At 32.0% G+C, this 19909-nt stretch overlaps 1 protein-coding gene across 4 annotated transcripts in view; it reads right to left on the bottom strand.

Moving 5' to 3' along the window:
* The window catches only part of LOC145260540 (E3 ubiquitin-protein ligase MIB1-like), a 265361-nt gene that overhangs the window by 49244 nt on the left and 196208 nt on the right, over positions 1 to 19909 (bottom strand). For all 4 annotated transcript variants that reach the window (XM_080118767.1, XM_080118757.1, XM_080118786.1 and 1 more), the window contains exon 14: positions 16639 to 16771. In XM_080118767.1, the coding sequence (XP_079974893.1) occupies positions 16639 to 16771 (133 nt within the window). The remainder of the gene's footprint in view (positions 1 to 16638; positions 16772 to 19909) is intronic.

Raw genomic sequence — 19909 nt, 5'->3', positions numbered from 1 at the left:
AAAAAGATTTTCAAAGAATTGACTGAAAAATAATCTTTTGGTACCTCATATCTTATTTTTTGAAAATTTTTTTCGTATGCAGGGACAAAAACATTTTCACATCACGTTTCATAAACAGAGTCTTTTGTATCGAGAGGTTCTAATATGTGTGTGACACGACCAAAGTTTCACACGCATACAACCTGATAAAATAAAAGCATTATAAACATTGACTTTTGTTTCAAACGTAATCTCAGTTTTTCCACAGTTGATGCTCCAACCTACAAAACGATTCATTTTTCTTTCTAAGATGGCAATCAATTTCTGCACTAAGCCGACATAAGCGTACAACAGAGCCATACATTTGTCAACCACATCCAATTTCTTGCCATATAAAAATATAAACGACTCAATTCGAGCTTTACCTAGTGCAGATTGATACAAAAATTGTCATTTTCAAACTGTGTTCTTTCAAATGAATCCATAAGATGTTGCAGATCTGATTGCGAATGTGAAAAAAGATTATATTCATATATAAGAATGCTCTATTCATATGATTTCGGTTATTCAGATTACTGTTCCAGTTGATGTAACCTCACTTTCAGGTGTGTCTTGTCGAATTTAGGCATCTTTCTGCCAAACTGTGGAATCTGCATAAAATTTCAAATGGAAGCATGACCCCATTCTATCAGTCATGACTGGGTGGGAGTTCCAAGTAATTTGTATTTTGAGTGTTGTTCATACTAAGGACTTAAACTTTAACCTCTCGAAAAGGTACAACTAAATTTTACCAAGGACTTTATCCACTATGCAAGGGGTCCTTGCAGAAGTATGTATGCTCTGACAAACAGAAAAGGTCTGATTATTTTTCTGTCTTATGTCAACGTTGAATAAAAGTTTTGAAACAGGAGTAAAAATTGAATTAAATGCGTTTTAAATCCATAAACGTATAACAACACTACCTTATTGAATGATAAGGTATTGAGAGCATATCTTCCATCTTGTGAAATGAGGCAGATCTAATCTTCAAAAGACAATTCAAAATATTTTAGACTCCAATTATTTAACAAGAATTTTCTTTTTATTAAATCAATTGAATTTTTAACCTAAAAGTTATTCAAAACTAACAAAATATTCAGTATCACTGTTGGGGTCAAAAATATTAACCTGACATCTGCAAAAGAAAAGATGGAAAACTATATGCACACTAAGTGTGGGTGTAGGAAAATATATGATCAACAGTCGGGGTTGAATCTGGCAAAACTCACGCATATACACATACACACCTTTAAAGGCATAAACAGCAATCGTATATGAAGATGGAAGGTAACTGAAGGAGAGAAGCCGATGAAATATACATTTTTCTTCCATCCACTTCCCTTCTTGGATTACCTTTCATACTTCACTATATAAAGTGAAGAGTTGTGTTTTTGATAAAATTTATGTTTATCAATAAACTTATATATATATATATATATATATATATAAGAACAAGCACTTAATAAAACATGTTAAAGAACACTTTGAAAAAAAGTTAACATTTAATTTTAAAAAGGAAGCACAAAATAAATGGATAGTGGATATATATATATATATACACACACAGGGTGTCTAAAAATGTACTCACACTTCTAATGAGAATAAAACGTTTATTTATGAACGCAGTGAAATACAATAGCTTTGAATACAAAAGTCAAATATAATTGAAAAATCATGTTCGTAAATTTTCAAATTGATGACCATTATTGTCCAGGCAATGCTGATAACAGTTCAAGTAAGAGTATATAATATATATATATATATAAATTGCCAGGGATTTTTACTGCATTTTTTGTTTTTCTTTATTAACTGATACTCTAAAAAAAATGTAATAAATAAAATATTTTGTAAACTGTAAGTGCATCATCCAGGTTCTATTTATTAAACATGCTAATTTCTTAAAGAATGTGACACTGATGATGGGAGTCATACGTACGTACTGACACATTCAAATAATTCCTAAGCCAAAATCAATTTCGCTAATAATTTAGATTAGTGAAATAAGAATAATTTTTCAATGTTAAAAATAAATATAGAAAAATGCCTCAATCTCAAAAGGTTTTGCAGAATTGTATAAAAGGTAAGACATTATACATTATCAATAATTAGGTAAGTTTTTATAATATTGTTTTACCAGCCATGGCTCATTTGGTAAACACACAAATTTTTAAAAGTATATAACAATAAGAAAATGTTATTTTGTTGATATAAAAAAAAATATTGCTTTAAAATATTTTGTGGTTTGAGTGCACTTAAGGTATTCCAATATCATAAACGCATCCTGGAACAGGTAATCAACTAATTCCGACTGTTAAATATCATTAATGAAAGTTCAAATCAAGCAATAGCTTATACTGCAAAAAGAAAATGCTAATTTCTCAAAAAAAATAAATAAATAAAAATAAATAAATAAATAAATTAAAAAAAAAAATCAAAATAAATCAAAGATGATTCTTCTGATTTAAAAACAAATCTTTTTTTGCTTCCTTCATGCCCCTCTCTGTTAGTGGAGTTGGGAGGCAATTTTTGGTTAAGTTAAAAATGGATGAAATTCTTGAATAATTGCACCAGAGAATGTCTAAGATTCAGGTTATTTTGACTAAGATTCAATTGCTTTTTATTTATTTATTACTTTTTAATTACCTTCAACTACCTTATTCCATATGGAGGGATTTGTAAAGATATCCATTATATTTTTTTCTTACTTCAAAATATGGATAAAATGCTAAATTTGGTAAGGTTAGAACCACAGTGCGTGTGTGAATGGAGGAAGGATGAGGAAAGAAGTGGGGAGAGGGTCATAAATCTGCACATTTGAAAAAGAGGAAAAGAAAAAGGTAAAAATACTTATAATTTTAAGCTGGAGAGGATGTTTAAAATAAAAAATACTTTTATTAAAACACTAGCATTTCAGCCCGGCGTTGCCCGGGTGTTTGGAGGTGTATGTTGAGCAAGAAAAAAAAAAAGTGGTAGTAGGAAGGCAGACTCGAACCCGTACCACGAAGGAGGAAAAGAACGGGGAAAAAAACCTGACGTCTTTGCTGTTACGACCACCTCCAAACCGGAAGTGACTTATGTTTAAATTAAGGCTAGACAATCGAAAGGAGAGGAAGACTTTAAAAAATATTGGTGAAAAAGCGACCCCCCCCCCCTCCCGTAGAAATGTGCCCAGTTGAAAGTGAAGATATTAATGATTTTAGCCAATTTTTCGATATTTGTCATCTGAAAGGTCGAACTTCAAAACGATACTGATCTTGGTAAAATCCGTCGCCTCTATCGAAAATTTTAGGCAGGCATACAAACATACACACATTTATATATTGGTAACTAAAGCTTTTCGACCCAAACCGATGAAAAAGTTTTCCCTATCCCTGAATACCCTTTATGTAAAATTTCAAATGTTTAGACCAGAAATTGTCTTAGTAATTTGGTAGAGACCGCAGAGGTAAATTTTTTAAAACTTTGACCCCTATTATCACCTTTTAACATCTGTTTTGGGCTCAAATCAAGTTAAGTTAGATCCATGTCCAAGGAACCTATATCTAAAATTTCAAGTATTTAGACCCAAAATTGGCGGAGGAGTTTGGTAGAGTTCTTAAAGGTCAAATCGTTGAACTTTGACCCCTTAACAGCCAAATTTCTGGCCGAAAACCGATTACATAGATTTTTCCAAATCTCAGTACCCTGTATATCAAATTTAGAGTCTATAGACTAAAAATTGACAGAGTTATTGCATAGGGAAATGTACACAGACAGACACAGACACGTTCACATTTATAGATATATAGATAGATTGTAGAATAGACAACAGAGGAGGGGTGATATCCTACATTCATTGCAAAGACATGGCTTGATATATAATATAGTAAAAGTGATTGTGAAAATAAAATATATGTGCAGAATATTCCAGATTTACCAACACGTCAAGGATTCAAAGGTTGTTGGAGAGTGCAATACATACTAAGGTAATGTGAATAAATTTAGTTGAATGTTTTGTTTTCATAACTCCAGGAATTGCTAGATAAGTCTCATTTTGTCACGTTATTAAAAACGATAAGCATATAGATAAAAGACAGTAACAGTTCATAGTAAGAGTAACTTTATTTCAAGAAAAATTCTTTAAAAAAAAAAAAAAAAAAGTCATTTCTTACTGCATTAGTGGTTTCAGAATCATCTCTTGTTCTCATCAAAAATATTTTCCATCTTACTAATAATAACAAACTATACTGCAGTCTTAATTGTTCCATAACTTTGAATTTAAAACGAATATTTTAACTGAAAACCTTTAACAAGGCCGATATGAATTGAGATCAAATCGATGATGCCTCCGTTCAATCTAAGAGACAATGGATATCTACTGTAAAAATATGAATTGAGATCAAATCGATGATGCCTCCGTTCAATCTAAGAGACAATGGATATCTACTGTAAAAATAGCTGTGCTTGTAATTTTGAGGCAAGGGTTGTGCAATCTCTAACCATACCTCTTCTGAATCGGCCCAGTGGCAAGGAGAAGCCCCAAAACAATAGAGATGAGTGGAGAGCACATATAGACCCTGGAATTCCCAAATGGTCACTCATTTTAACACTGACCCGACTCAACGTTGCTTAAATTCAGTGATCTAACAGTAACTGCTGTGACAACATGATTACGCCGTATCGAGATCAAATAATTAACAGTTAAATGTTGATATAATCTGATTCAACATGCCAAAGTCATACAACACAAATAAAGATGCATCCAGTTAAAAGTGAAACGAAAAATCAGATTCATAATTAAAATAATATATGCTGGCATGTGTTGGACAACTTCTAGAAATTATTTTGTGCAACAAACACATTTTCTTTTTTTTTTTCTTAGAAAACAAAAAAAAAAAAGATTAAAAAAATAAAAATACAATCTCCAGAGATCTAAGCCTTAAAAGTCCATTTAATTATAACTAGGAAACTGATATTCAAACAAGTTTACTAAAATTCTGTGAATGAGGCTTTTTTTTTTATTCATTTTCTTCTATTAGTTTTTTGTTGTTATAATTTTAATAATTACATAGCGATATTTATACTAGGCCTGGCAAACATGAGATTGGGTTCCATGACTGCAGGGATGGGGTGGACATGTGAAGACCAAAATTACTACTAAATAATAATTACTGAGAAATGTTTTAGGAATTTCTTAGTAATGTCCAGCAATTAGTTAATTAGCAATTATACATATTAAAAAGCAATTTACAATTATTGATTTATTTCCATAAATTCAAATATAAAAATAACCATGTTTCGCATATTTGGTTTAACATCCATTTTATATGCTGGTATGTGTTGGGCAGCTTTCGCAAATTGACTTCCAAACTAACCTATCCCTGCACAAGCCTTTTTTTTTTATTTCTATTAAATCCATTCTGATCCTGTTTTCTTTGGCTTTCCCTTGTGAACTTCCTACATGTACAAACTCAAAATCTTTCATCTAATCAATGCGACCATACTATCAAAGCCTCCTGTTCTGCACACATCTTTCGATACTGTACAGATTTTGTCTTCCTGAGGTCATCAGATCTAAGCCCATCTTCAACACACATTGCACATCCATAATATCATTCTTATACCATTTTTCTCCATGCAATATCACATTGCATACATATGATTTATATGATTGTTTTCTTGGTTGATAAAAAAAAAATTATGGAAATATTGAATTATAACCAATACTTTGTAATAAAATTAAAAAAAAAAAAAATCAATGTGTATCAAAGTTAGACATTCACGAGAAACACACACACACACACACGACCTTGTAAAAATGCTCCCTTTCAGTTCAAGGAGACAATGCATATTCTTTGTAAGGGTGTCTGCATGAAGTCTGCATAATCTCCAACCAAACCTCTCTTGACCAGACATTGTTCGAGTACAATGACAAAGTTCAATACAACGAGAACCAATATCAGAATGAGCAGAGAAAGACTGATGTTATTTCAGATAATCAAAACTTGTGATATTAAAATATTTTGAGATATTTGTTTCAAAAGTGTTAAATAGCAATTTATGCAGACAACTTTAAAAAAGTGCACAGCTAAAGCAATGCATGACAATCAGTGAAGGAAACAATCCACTTTTTTTATGCTCACCTTGTTATGGCAAGGAGGAGTGGATGGGACGATGATGACGACCCCTCCACCCATCATATGTGAAAATAGACAAACAGAATGAGTTCCAAGAAAACTCTTCTGCCTTTCGTGCATTCTATCCCGCCCTCTTTCCCTCACATACAGCAGATTTATGGGAGAGGTTGCATACCTCACAAGATTCCTTAGAGCCACACCTTACGAGCAAAAGCGAAAGACTGCAACAGACATGATTAAGCAAACACAAGCACTTCAGATTCTTTTTACTCAACAGCCATTGTCAGTAAATGAAGAATTGCAACACTTTAAAAAGAACCGTTAAGGTTTTTTTTGCATTTCACAGTCACAAAGTTATTCAATCAATCAGAATAGAGCCATAGTGAGCAATTTTTTCAGTTTCAATTAAATGAATAAATTTAAAATCAGTCCAATTAATTTGAGTGACAATTTTATGTACATCTTAATGTAATCAGCAAGTAACAAAATAATTTCTTCAATTGAGAAATATGCATTTCTAATTGAAAAAATATTTTTTTTTATTTTTATATTTCTTTACTCAATTATCATTTTATGATTTTTTTATGCAAGAAGCAGAATTTTCATGAAATATATTAAATTTTTGTAGGACTCATTTTTAAAAAGAACTAGACTACCCGTGACCCGTTGTTATATTAGCTATGGAATTAATGTATGAGCGTGACACTTGTGATGTAAAGAAAATAGTTTTTGTGACATAACAGAAGCATTTCTTGGAAAGTATATTAAAAATGAAAAAAGAATATAGATAGATTTCTACAAGTCGTTCTGCTTATAATTGTTTATTTTTTTTTGAAAAAAAAAAAAACTTACAGCCATTGAATTATAAGTGGTTTGCCATACTTATAGGTAAATCTGCACTATTCAAATTTTGATATATCGTTTAATTTAAACGCAAAAAAAACAATTGGTATGCTGAAAACATACACAGTAAAACAATACATTGTAAAATAGATTTATTTCTAAGAAAATTGCGTTAAAATAACTTAAACATAATATGGAAATGAACGATGTAAAAAAAAAATGCAGAAAGTATCAACAATTATCTAGATAATTTAAACGCGAAAAAAAAAAAATTGGGACGCTGAAAACGTACACAGTAAAACAATATGTTGTCAACGGGTCAAAGTTGATTTATTTGTAAGAAAATTACGACAATATACTTGTAATACAAAATAGCTGCAAAACATCCTCACCCTTCCCATATTAAATAATAATTTTGAAATAATGTTAATATTTTAATGCGCAGGTCAAAATCTGCAAAAGAAGCGATTTGTGTTTATTTGTTTACGTTGTTATGGGTTAATGTTTATGCGCGCATGCACAACCGGATGTCGTAAACCGGAAAGTGGGTTACATCACTCGTTACAAGGTCATTTGAGTTTTATAATTATATAGATTCAAAAGCATTTACTAAGTAGAAAGCAAAATTATTTAAGATTGAAAATTAATATTCGAACTTAATTTTTCATAAATTAGGTTTACTTAAATATATTCAAATTTTCTTTTTAATAAAGCATTTTATATATATTTTTTATAATACTGAAAACAGGGGGGAAATTATGATTTTATATATATTTTTTATAATACTGAAAACAGGGGGGAAATTATGATTTTATATATATTTTTTATAATACTGAAAACAGGGGGGAAATTATGATTTTATATATATTTTTTATAATACTGAAAACAGGGGGGAAATTATGATTTCATATACATTTTTTATAATACTGAAAACAGGGGGGAAATTATGATTTCATATATATTTTTTATAATACTGAAAACAGGGGGGAAATTATGATTTCATATATATTTTTTATAATACTGAAAACAGGGGGGAAATTATGATTTCATATATATTTTTTATAATACTGAAAACAGGGGGGAAATTATGATTTCATATATATAACTCTATAAAAGTGAAAATGTGTGTGTGTGTACATTTCCCTACCAAATAACCATCAATTTTCGGTCTAGTGACTCCAGATTTCACATGTATTGAGATTTGGGAAAATCTTTTGAATCAGTTTTCAGCCAGAAATTTGACTGTCAAGGGGTCAAAGTTTGAAAACTCTACCAAACTACTCAGCCAATTTTGGGTCTAAACATTTGAAATTTATACATAACGGACATTCAGACATGCAGCAATTGTAATCAGTTTTGGGGCGAAAATTTGGCTGCCAAAAAGTCAAAGTTAAAAGAGTTGAACTTTGCAGATTCTACCAAATTCTTCCCCAATTTTGGGTCTAAACACTTGAAATTTTAGATATAGGTAACTTGGACATAGGTAAAACTTTGTATTTTGATTTGAGACCAAAATAATAAATGTTAAGGGGTCAAAGTTAAAAAAATTTACCTCTGCAGTCTCTATGAAATTACTCGGACAAATTTTGGTCTAAACATTTGAAATCTTACATAAAGTATATTCACACGTAGAGCAAGTTATGTACAGTTCAGCCCGGTTTTGCTCAGGCCCTATGTACTCTTTATTATAAGTGACCTTGTCTGTCTGTTTGTCTAACAATCTACTGTCAATTTTTGGTCTACAGACTTGGACCCATTAAATAGCTAAGAGATCAAAATTGAAAAAAAGTTGGAACTTGGTAGGTGTAAGTCGACTAAAGATATTACTTCTACGCAAATATACATTTATATCTTCAACATTATTTTTTAACTTTATATATGCATATGGACTCAGCTCACATGGTAACGACTAATGCTAGAGTGCTATATGTTTTGGTTTCAATCCTAGCTGATGGTACTTAAGTCATTTTTTTTTTTTTTTTTTTTTTTTAATCTTTGAAATCACAACTATATATTGGATACAATATAATAATCAATAGAGAATTGGCTATATGACATCCACATGAATTAAAATATCATATTTTGGCTATAATAATGACATCCACATGAATTAAAATATCATATTTAAGTATATTTTACGACCAGGTAGTCTGTTAGTATATATCTATTCGGTTGAGAAGAATTTATCACGGAATTTTAAATTTTGATTTCAAACAATGTATTTTCAAATAAGTTTTCATTATAATACCTTTACTTTATATATCACTAGCGGGGGGTACCCGGCGTTGCCCGGGTGTTTTTGGATGTGTGTGGTTGTCCGGAAGTGGGGGGGGGGGGGTTAATGAAAACCTAAGAATAAGCGAAGTAAGAAAAAAATTAGAAAAACGAACGACGTTAAAAAATCTGAAAACACATGAAAAACGGCTTAAATAACCCTGCTTCAATATGAAAATTTAAAAAAATCGAAAAAAAAAAAAAAAAAAAAAAGACATCTCACACCACGATTCGAACCCAAAACATTTAGATAAGGAGGCAGCGCTCTAAGCAACTGAGCTAAGACGTCGCCGAAATTGTGTCGCTTTTTCAAATCTTTAAACTAAATCAGTTTACGACGTCATTTGTGCATGCGTAGGACCGAACGCGTCATGAGAGGACGGTTTTTGCTAAACCATTACGGCGGGAAAAGTACTGTGAACAAATGGATGAAATGCATCAAACTTTTGAATCAGATTTTTCTCTTGGAAAAAGTTTTATACTATCGACTTTTATACAAGTTAAAAAAAAAATTTTATTTAATGTATATTTTTCTGTTGGTATCTCCCTTGAAAAAGTTCATTCCATTGATCAAGAATCAATTGTAAAAACTACAATAAAAATTTATTTTACCAAAAGCTTTGTCCTTCACAAATGTTGAAAAAGAAAAATCTTTAAACTAGCAATAACCTCGTTTTAAAACTTCTGGCATAATTTATAAAAATGTCATTCATTTTTAAAGGTGTAAGATGTGATTGGCTAGTGAAAGCAATTGGAGTGGAAACCCCAACCCCCACATTTACAGGAGCCCCAATTTTTGGCTCTCATCTTCCCCAAAATAGAATAGTGAAAAAGAAAGGAGGCATTGCTCTATGAAATGCTTTGGATCCTTCTCCTTCGCATTGCCCCACCCCTTAAGTCTGTAAGATTACACTAAAAGACCCAAAGAATAAGTAGAAGGTAAAACAGCCCAGCTGGTCAGCTTATCTCATTCTAAATTCTATGAACACAACTTTTCAAGGGGGAAGAGGAGCAGACAGGAGGAAAGAGAATTCCCTTATAGCTAGACACCCCACCCTGTAATTTTGTAGGGGTACTGGGATAGGCTATATAGATAAATAGGGAAGCAGCCATTCTGGGTAGAAATTTAATCTTACCCTAAAGAAAAAAGGAGGAAGCAGTGTGTGTGTGTGTGTGTGTGTGTGTGTGTGTGTGTGTGTGTGTGTGTGTGTGTGTGGTAATCTCTAAACATATCCTAGCATTTCATTTAGTAAATTGTCAATTATTGTCAATTTCTTAAGGATATTCATGAAAAGTTTTTTTTTTTTTTTTTTTTAAATTGGGAGGGGGATCACCCCATACATATTTTACGATCAGGCAACCTGCTAGTATATATTTATATGTATATAAAGTTGAATGTTTGACATTGATATTAAAAATTTATTAAATGAACTTTTAATATACTCATTTGTATATTCATTTGAAAAGCAAACTTTTTTTAAATTTTTATTATTAGAGGATTGGTTTCATTTAACTGTTACGCTCAATTCTATTCACGCACATTTTCTATATGGTACATAATTGCGTAGATAAAAGTTCTAGCATACACGTGTATGCATGTGTGTGTGTGTGTATATGTATATATATATATATATGACCTTGTCTGTGTGCATGCATAACAGTTTCTACAAAACTCGTCTGAATTTTTGGCCTACAAACTTGAAAATATATATATATATATATATATATATGGGATTTAGACCTGTGGAACAATTTAAATTTGGTTTTTAGCTGGTAAAAATAAGGTCAAAATAGATAAGAAAAAAAAAAAGTTGACATTGGCAAGAGTATATTGATGAAACCTATTACTTCTGCAGTGCACGTGCAAATATACATTCATAGTTTTAAATATACATTCATAGTTTTAAATATACATTCATAGTTTTAAACATACATTCATAGTTTTAAACATACATTCATAGTTTTAAACATACATTCATAGTTTTAAACATACATTCATAGTTTTAAACATACATTCATAGTTTTAAACATACATTCATAGTTTTAAACATACATTCATAGTTTTAAACATACATTCATAGTTTTAAATATACATTCATAGTTTTAAATATACATTCATAGTTTTAAGTCGTTTAAATTTTAAACCTTTCTCATCTATTTGTTAATAGCTCAGACGGTAGCGACCAAAGCTGGAGTGCTAAATATTTTGGTTTTGATTCTAGCTGATGGCACCCAACTCATTTTTAACTTTTGAAATCATTACTATATATTGGGTACAATATAATAATCAATAGAGAACGAAATCTGCATGAATTCAAATATATTTAAGGGTATTTTATGACTGGGACGCTTGCTATTGTGTATGTGTATATGAGGAATTCAAAAAACTAATCATAGTTCATTATTCAACTATGCATAAACTACACAATCTTGATTAATTAACCTGTAATTTTTTTTTTGTATTAAAAATAAATGAAAAAAGTCTCCTTGTCTGAAAAGGTTGGAAAGTTAGTTATACAATCAAATTTTATACGTTAAAACTTTACATTAACAATTAGTTATGTCTGTAACCGTCAATTCCTAAAAAATTTAATTTTCTCTGCAACCTCTTTATTTAATCCTTATTATATGTATTCTATTGCAAAAGAATCTGCAAATTTTAAAATTCATCTATTAGTTTATATAATTCAATAATCTAGTCGTTAAATACATATTTGCTGATGACAACATGCTCTATAATAGGCACGAGGGTAAAACAAATGAACACATATCTAAGGCAATGGCAACTAGAGAAAGACCTTCAATCTGTAGTGGAATGGAAACAAAAATGGATGGTCACATTCAATGCTGCCAAGACCAAGCTTGTTTCCTTCAATAATTACAAGAAACATTCTCTACCACCAATAGCTATGGCCAAAAACACATCTTCTTTCAAACTCCTCGGCTTAATGTTCACAGGGAACATGAGTTGGAACAGATATATCGAGAACATTGCCAACGCTGCTGTGATGAATGTGGCTTTCTCTATCATGCTAGTTTTTTTTTTGTTTTTGTTTTTTTTACATGGAGTTCACCACTTATCAAGGCCCAATGACCACTCGAGGATAAGGATTATTGTGTGTACAGTAATCAATGAGATAGTGTAGTAATAGTGTTGGAGAATTGATAAAGTGTCATTACTTAAGGGGGGGGGCGGTTCATCAGGAATTTGTTTGTGTTGGACTTGAAGACATCCAGGTTGAAGTCGGGAGGGAAACAGGCAAGCGGAACAGAGTTCCACAGGCATGCAGTTCTAAGAAAGAAGCTTTGTTCATGGAATCTACGTTTTGATTTAGGCACAGATAAGGAGTGGGGAAAATTATTGACGGTGGTTTCAGCTAGTCAGGTGTTTTCTGAAAAAGATTGGCGAAGGGGGACCAGAGAATGGAGCTCAGACGAGCACTTGTCACGGAAATAACGATAGAATAAAGACAGGCTCGTTACGTCTCTTCTGTGGGAAAGAGGTTGCAGGGAAGAGAAAAGGGCATCCCCCACCAAGCCACGAAGTCTATTTTGTACTCTGTCAAGGCAGGATAGGCTGTTTTTAGCAGCTCCTGCCCAGATGTGTCAGCAGTACTCTATCCTTGGATGTACTTGGCTTTCATATAGATAGAGAATTGCATCATCAGTGAGATATCTTCTGGAGCAGTAGAAGGATCCCACCATTTTCCCAGCGACCTTGGCCACAGACTTGATATATGTGTTCCATTTAAGATCAGGAGTAAAGGTCAAACCCAGAAGCTTATCAAAACATGGGGCCTCTCCTAGACGAGAGCCATCCATTTCAATTGATGCCAGATGGGGATCAGAGCGTTGATGATGTAGAGATAGGAGCTTGGTCTTAGATGCATTAAAGGTAACCAGCCACCTCTTCCCCAACTGTACCACACGCAGAGTATCCTTTAATTATGAACTCATCTAGGGAGGTGGTCGGCCCTATTCCAGTTTCGCTTAGAAAGAATAGGTCAGGTTTTTCTCCTGTAATATGGTTCCAACCTCTGGAAGGTTAGAACGTAGACCCCTGATGTTGGAGAAGGAGACATGGTAGTAGGGGTCTACGTAGGAGGATGGGGTTCTAGGTTTATTCGTGTTTTCTTTTTTGAGATATTTCATGTTGAGGATTTTGGGATTTGTGGAACAGGTCAGCATACTTGGTTAGAGCAGAACAGAGAGGGGAAAGTAAGAGAGGAAAGACGGGAATTTTTTTTTTTTTTGTAGCACATAAGGTAAAGCCGTAACAATTACCCACTAGTATGGCATCGAGAGGCCCCACCAGAGACTACTGCATGGTCCAGAATCCATTCACCAAATGGCAATACAGCAGCTCCAGTACTTTGCACCTGCTGATAGGACAACCTTCTTAGTGGTTATTCCAAGGTTCAGGTCCCTAACTATCAGGCGATTAACGTCAGCCCAGATGAAAACGTTTACCTCCAGCACCCTTACTAGTGACATGGCCGCAAGGATAGACATAGAGACAGAAAATTTCCGACATCTCAGACTACTGTTCACGAAGTCCTACCAACCTGGAAAGCAGCTTTTTCTTCACCCTTTGTCAGAAACATCACCCATTAGAAATGAGGACTGAGGGACAAAAAAAGGAGAAGCGAGAGTTACTGGAGCTGCCGATAACACATCCACTGCATTATCTACTCTCCATTTAAAAAAAAAAAAAAATGATAGGGACTTATTTATATCTCCTTAATATAAGTCCTTTGCCCATGTATGGAGTATTGTTGTCACATTTGGTGCATCTGCTACTAGTCTCACTCTTGGACAGCGTTAAAAAGAGAGCCGCCAACCTAATAAGTCCTGAACTGTTATCTAAGCTTCAGCCTCTATCCCATTGATAAAATGTTGCCTCCTGCCTGTTTTACGAGTATTTTAATGGTAGATGCTCCAATGAACTACAAGCCCTTGTACTTCCTTGACGTAAATACCCCCGACAAGAAACAAAGTTCCATCCCTTCACAGTAGAAATCCCTAGATATAAGAAATAGTAATAGTAAATAATAGATGTAAGAAAGTCTTTACTCCAATACTTTCTTTCTCAGAACTGCTAGACTCTGGAATTCCCTTCCATGTTCCTGCTTCCAACTGTACTGACATGCAGAAGTTCAAGTGTAATGTGAACAGACATCTTGCTGCTCAACTCCCTACATAGTATCCCTGCAACATATCCCTGAGAGTAGCTATAAAGTGGCATTGTGCTTTGTTTGGTGTGAAAATGAAAAAAAAAAAAATCTCATGTCAAAATAGGATGCGACCAAGGTAAGGAAAGTATATTCATCTCCCAAAGTGTAAAATTTTATTTTTGTCAGACTCCTTTTCCTTCAAAATATATTTTATCGCACAAACAGTTATGAATTTCTGAAATAATCTAGAATCCGTCTTTCATTTGTACAATTATACAGTTCATTTGATAAAAATGCAAGTTTAAAAAAAAAAATCCAATAAAATATTTTGTTGATGAAAATTGGTTACATTTGGTCATTTTGAAAGGAAATAAAAAAAATGAATTGTTTGAAAACACTAAACAAATGGAAAAGTTTAAAAAAAAGTAAATTTCAGTATTTACTGTATAATTATTAATATAAACAATTCTGTTATACTCATTTTTAGCTAAGTTTAATTTTAATCAATTAAAAAATATTGTTCGTTTTCATTGGTAAACTGTAAAAATCCTAACTTTTTTATGTGCTTTTGTTTAGGTAAGTGAAGCAAAATATCTACTTGTACTGACATTATTCTTAGCCAGAACAAGTATTTTGAGAGAAAAAAAAAAAAAATGAAGCAAAGAAAAATTACATTCATGCCAATGCAAGAAAAAAAAATTAGGCAAATCCAAATCAAATATGAGAATGACAAATAAATTGCTATTTAGGTTCGACTTTGAAAGTTCAATAAGATAAATTTAACTTTGTATGTTTGAAAATTCAACAAAAATATGTCTAAGTTAGACTCAAATAGCAATGAATTTCATAACGACAGACTAAGGTTTTCCTTGAGTTTAAGAAATAAACTAAAGTCACAGGGAGCAAGGTCTGGACTATAAGGAGGGTGAGGAACTGTCTTGATGCCAATCTTAGTTAAATAGTCTGTGACATGGACAGAGTTGTGGACTGGTGTATTTTCCTGGTGGAAACGCCACTGACCCGGTTTGAAGAGTACTGGACTCTTCAATGGAATCTCTTCCTGTGTGACGAGCATGCACAAAAGCGCACAAAAAGTATGAGTTTTGCATTCCTTTAAAACCTCAACATCGTATTCTTTGTTGACTGTCCAGTTGGAACCCAGCGCGTGCATATCATGCCAGTGCTGTCAAAAAAAAAAAAAAAAAAAAAAAAAAAAAAAGGGGGGGGGGATCATAAATTTCTGGGTGGATTTGTTCTATCTAGCCTTCTGGGGTTTAGGAGAGCCACCATGCTTCCACTGGGAACTGTCTCTTGGTCTTTGGGTCATAGTAGTAGATCCAGCTTTCATCACAGGTCATCAGAGCATCAAGAACTGTGAGACATGAATTGATCAACTATCATCTCCCTGCTGTCATGGCGTCTTTCTTTCTGATATTCTGAGCACCCTTCGAACAAACTTGGTGCAAATTTCCTGCATCTTCAGTTCCTCACAAATAATTGTTTGTACAATTCTCACACTGATATCAAACTGCACTTATTGTCTTTATAGACATGATGATCCTTATCCATTAAATTCTTTTTTGGCCAATCAACTCTGTTCTGATTTCCTTGCTCCTCCCACACCTCTCATCCCTCACAGACTCCCTGCTTTTCTTGAATCTCTTATGCCACTCAAAAACTGATGCTCAATTCATGCAAGATGGTCCAAAAGCAGTCTGAAGCATTCCATACATTTTGTTGGCATTTTTTTCAAGTTTAAAAGAGAATTTTTTATTGCATATCGTTCTTCTAAAGTGTGCTAATGACGAGATTGCATTTTTGAAATTCACCAGCTGTGACAATCAGGCTTTAGTAGTGTGTATTCCAATTCCTGCTGTAGCTGTTCATTTGAACTCGAAATCATAAAAATTAGTAATCTCATAAGATGTATAGCAAAAATATACTTAATTTTCAAGAGTATGATAATTTTAGACGCTTGTATAAAATTCTGGAAACTTTGTACTTGATCGATACGTTACATTTTATTTTCTAACTTTTGTATGACAAGATATATTCATGTATGATGTACTTTTAAATGATGACCAAGTTAAAATGAAAAATTTTTAAGCAATAAAAAAGGAAAAAAATACATAGATTTTTTTTTTTAATGAAAACTCAATTTCTTTTGCAACTCAAAATCCATTTTTGTAACGTGTTGATGTGCATTTACTTACATTATGGACAAGAAGTTCAGCAACTTCAACGTGATTGTTAAGAGCTGCCAAATGGAGGGCAGTGTAGCCATCATCTTTCTTTTCATCTACAATCCACGGCCGAGGGAGTTTGCTTAGGAGAATTCGCATGGCACTGAAAAAAAAAAAAAAAAAAAAAAAAAAATTTATATCATTTAAAATAGAAAAATTACTTTTTAAAAACCAACAAGAGGTTATATTGTAAAGTATTCAATGTTATAAAATCTAAAAGTATAGAGCAGATGATTTTAATGTGAGAACCTGTGAAGAATTTTAAATTGAAGTCACGGCCATTATTTGTTTGCCAGATTTGTTTGTCAAAGTTTCATTTGAAATTTATTCCAACTTGGATTTTCATGACTTGTTCTGACAATTTCAATATCGACTCATTTGGCTTTTAATGACAGCCTTAAAACGACTTTGTGACTGACCATAAGCATTCAATACTACCTTCCAGCTCAGGTCTCTAAAATATTCTGGCGATCATAGATTTGTTTTTCATGTTGCAGCTCAATATCTATCTCATTTCACTGTGCCCTATACAAAAAAGCCAACAGGGATGCATTCAGGAAAGCTAGAAGTCAGAAGTCAATGGATTTCTTGCAACCATTTACAATAAATAACAAATTACCTTAAACATTTGAATATTTACTGATTCGGATAATGTTTTCATTTTTTGGTTTTATTAAAAGCCTTTCATATTTAATTCATGCTTTGGCAAAGGAAATAGAGATAGACTGACAGAGAAACATACTCGTTTAGGAAAATAAGCAGAATAATTAATAATAACGAGTCAGCATCGGATGAACGTGTCTTAGAAATTGTAACTGCAGAATACCTGGCAACTGTCCATTGGATGGTAAATGTTTAACATTTATGGCAAACAAACTTATATTTTGAATAAATTAGAATAGTTCTAATTGGATTCGTTGAATTAATAAATAAATCATAAATGAATATCAGGAATTTACCAAACTAGATACACCAAACGGCCCTGGTTATTTCCCCTTTATTGTTAGGAATAATTATTAGAATTTTGGTATCTTATAACTTCAATTAATTTTTTTAAATTCCGGACTTACAGAAATATCTCCCTTCTATTTCTAAACTATCCAATAATCATAAATCTTAACAGGAGAGGACGAATTAAAAAATATATATAATAAAAAAATATAAAATTAAAAACGATTAAAATAATAAATAGATTGCGATCCTTAATTTTAAATAAAGAATGAAAACGAACAAAATATAAAGTAATGTTTAGACTTTATTTACTTATTCAATAAGTTTTAAACTAAAACTTGTCCTAAATCACATAAGCATGCAGATAGTTTTGTAAATAAGCAGAGCAAATTCCTGATACGAAACTTACGTGGTTTCGTAACGATTTAACTTAGTTGATTAGTCCAGTTTAAAAAATAAAATTAAAAATTAAAAGGGGAAAAGGGAAAAATTAAAAACATTAAAAAATAAATACTTTAAAAAAATAAGTTTAAATAAAAAAATATAGAAATCTAATTTAAGAAATCAATAAATAGTATTAATAAAACATTTAATGGGCATAGAAATAACATCGTTTGATATTTAGTTTGAAATTCGTTTTTTTTTTTTTTTTAAATAAAGATACAACAATATGTAGATATATAAATCTTTTAAAAAATACTTTGCAAAGGATGTGACAGAGGTAAAGTGTTCCCGCTTGTTTTCTTTCCCTCATAAAGGAAAAGTTTCTTTTCCTTAATGTTTTATTGTTAAAGTGTTTTTTATTTAATAAGTCTGAAGAAAGGCTATTCTTGTGAAAATTTTCAAACGACATTGTTTGAATTTGTCCAAATGGTCTTGAAACAATTGTAACTAACAATGAAATACACTTTTTGTTGCTTTCAACCCATTTCTTGAAGTCGTGGTATTTGTTAAAAAAGTATATGAATGCTCAATTATGAAATGTGATAATTTTGTAGCTTACTTTTTGAGTCATCTCTCCTTTTTGGCTTAAATTTATTGGTATATAAACAATTATTGAATTATATTAACCCAGTATAATTTGGAATACTACAAATTTGTATATATATATATATATATATATATATATATATATATATATATGTGTGTGTGTGATTTAGAAGGCTCTGATAATGGAATGAAATATTGTGTGAACTGAAATAAAAGTTTCGAAACATGATGAAATTAAAGAAACGATATGCATTGTAATAATTTTTTCTATTGTTTTTTATCTTTAATCAATTGTGAATATTTTTTTTTTCATATTTCGAGATAAATTACCTCCTTTTCCAAGTTCATATCAGATCCACATATGCTGTTGCAGTAATAAATGTTGAACTTCATAGAGAAAAAAAATGAAACTTTATTTCTTATTTTTTCTTTATTTGTCAATGATGTGAATTTGTTTATTCACTTTGTCTCATTTCATAAAATATTTATTACTAGCGGGATCTGTGGAAATTCCACAGAGGACTCATTCATATGTAATACTGGCAGTACCTGCTAACCAGCGTTGCTTGGTGAAAGCCCCCCACCCACCCCCTCGAAAAAAGTAGAGTTGTTGTTGTTGTTACTGCCTAACCTCCTCATGTTACGAACGGCTTTCGAAATAGAAACACCCTCAACTCCCCATGGTAAGAACGACTATCGGGATGGCAAGAACGGGCGAAGACAGGTGGTGTAGTAAGGATATTGAGCAACCCCCAGTGATAAAAAAAAAATAAACAATACAAAATAGCAGCAAGTGGAAAAAGAAAAAAAAAAAACATCCATTTAGCCGTTTGGGCGTTTGTGGTAATGTCGACTTGTTACTTATGGGCCTCCACGACTAAAAATAGTTTGTCGCAAAGGTTTATTAAGAAACAGAAGTTCATTTAAGAAAGAAAACCTGGTATCCTATCCTAAGTAAATGAAACGAAACTTCTGCATATTCATCTGTAATAATTTTTTTAATTTATTACTGCAATAGTTGGTGTCAACTATTTTACATAGCATCGTAACACAAAAAAAATAAATTAAACAAAAAGCAAACAAATGTAAATACCTCCCCCCCCCTAAAAAAAGAAAAATAAAGTTTTTTCGTTTCACTTTGATAATATAAAAGAGGAACAAAAAAACTGTTTGAATTCACTAAGAAAAACATGAAAATAGAGGAAAAAAAAAACACCGAATGTTAGCACTAGCCATAAATAAGTAAACACATAGTCGAATATCACCCCCCTAAGAAAAAATAAGAAATGCGGATTATATT

The sequence above is a fragment of the Euprymna scolopes genome, chromosome 3 (genome assembly GCF_053919585.1).
Source record: "Euprymna scolopes isolate OS-2025 chromosome 3, ASM5391958v1, whole genome shotgun sequence".
Taxonomy (NCBI): Eukaryota; Metazoa; Mollusca; class Cephalopoda; order Sepiida; family Sepiolidae; genus Euprymna; species Euprymna scolopes.
Note: the sequence above shows the minus strand (reverse complement) of the source record. Positions and strands in the feature narration are given on the sequence as shown.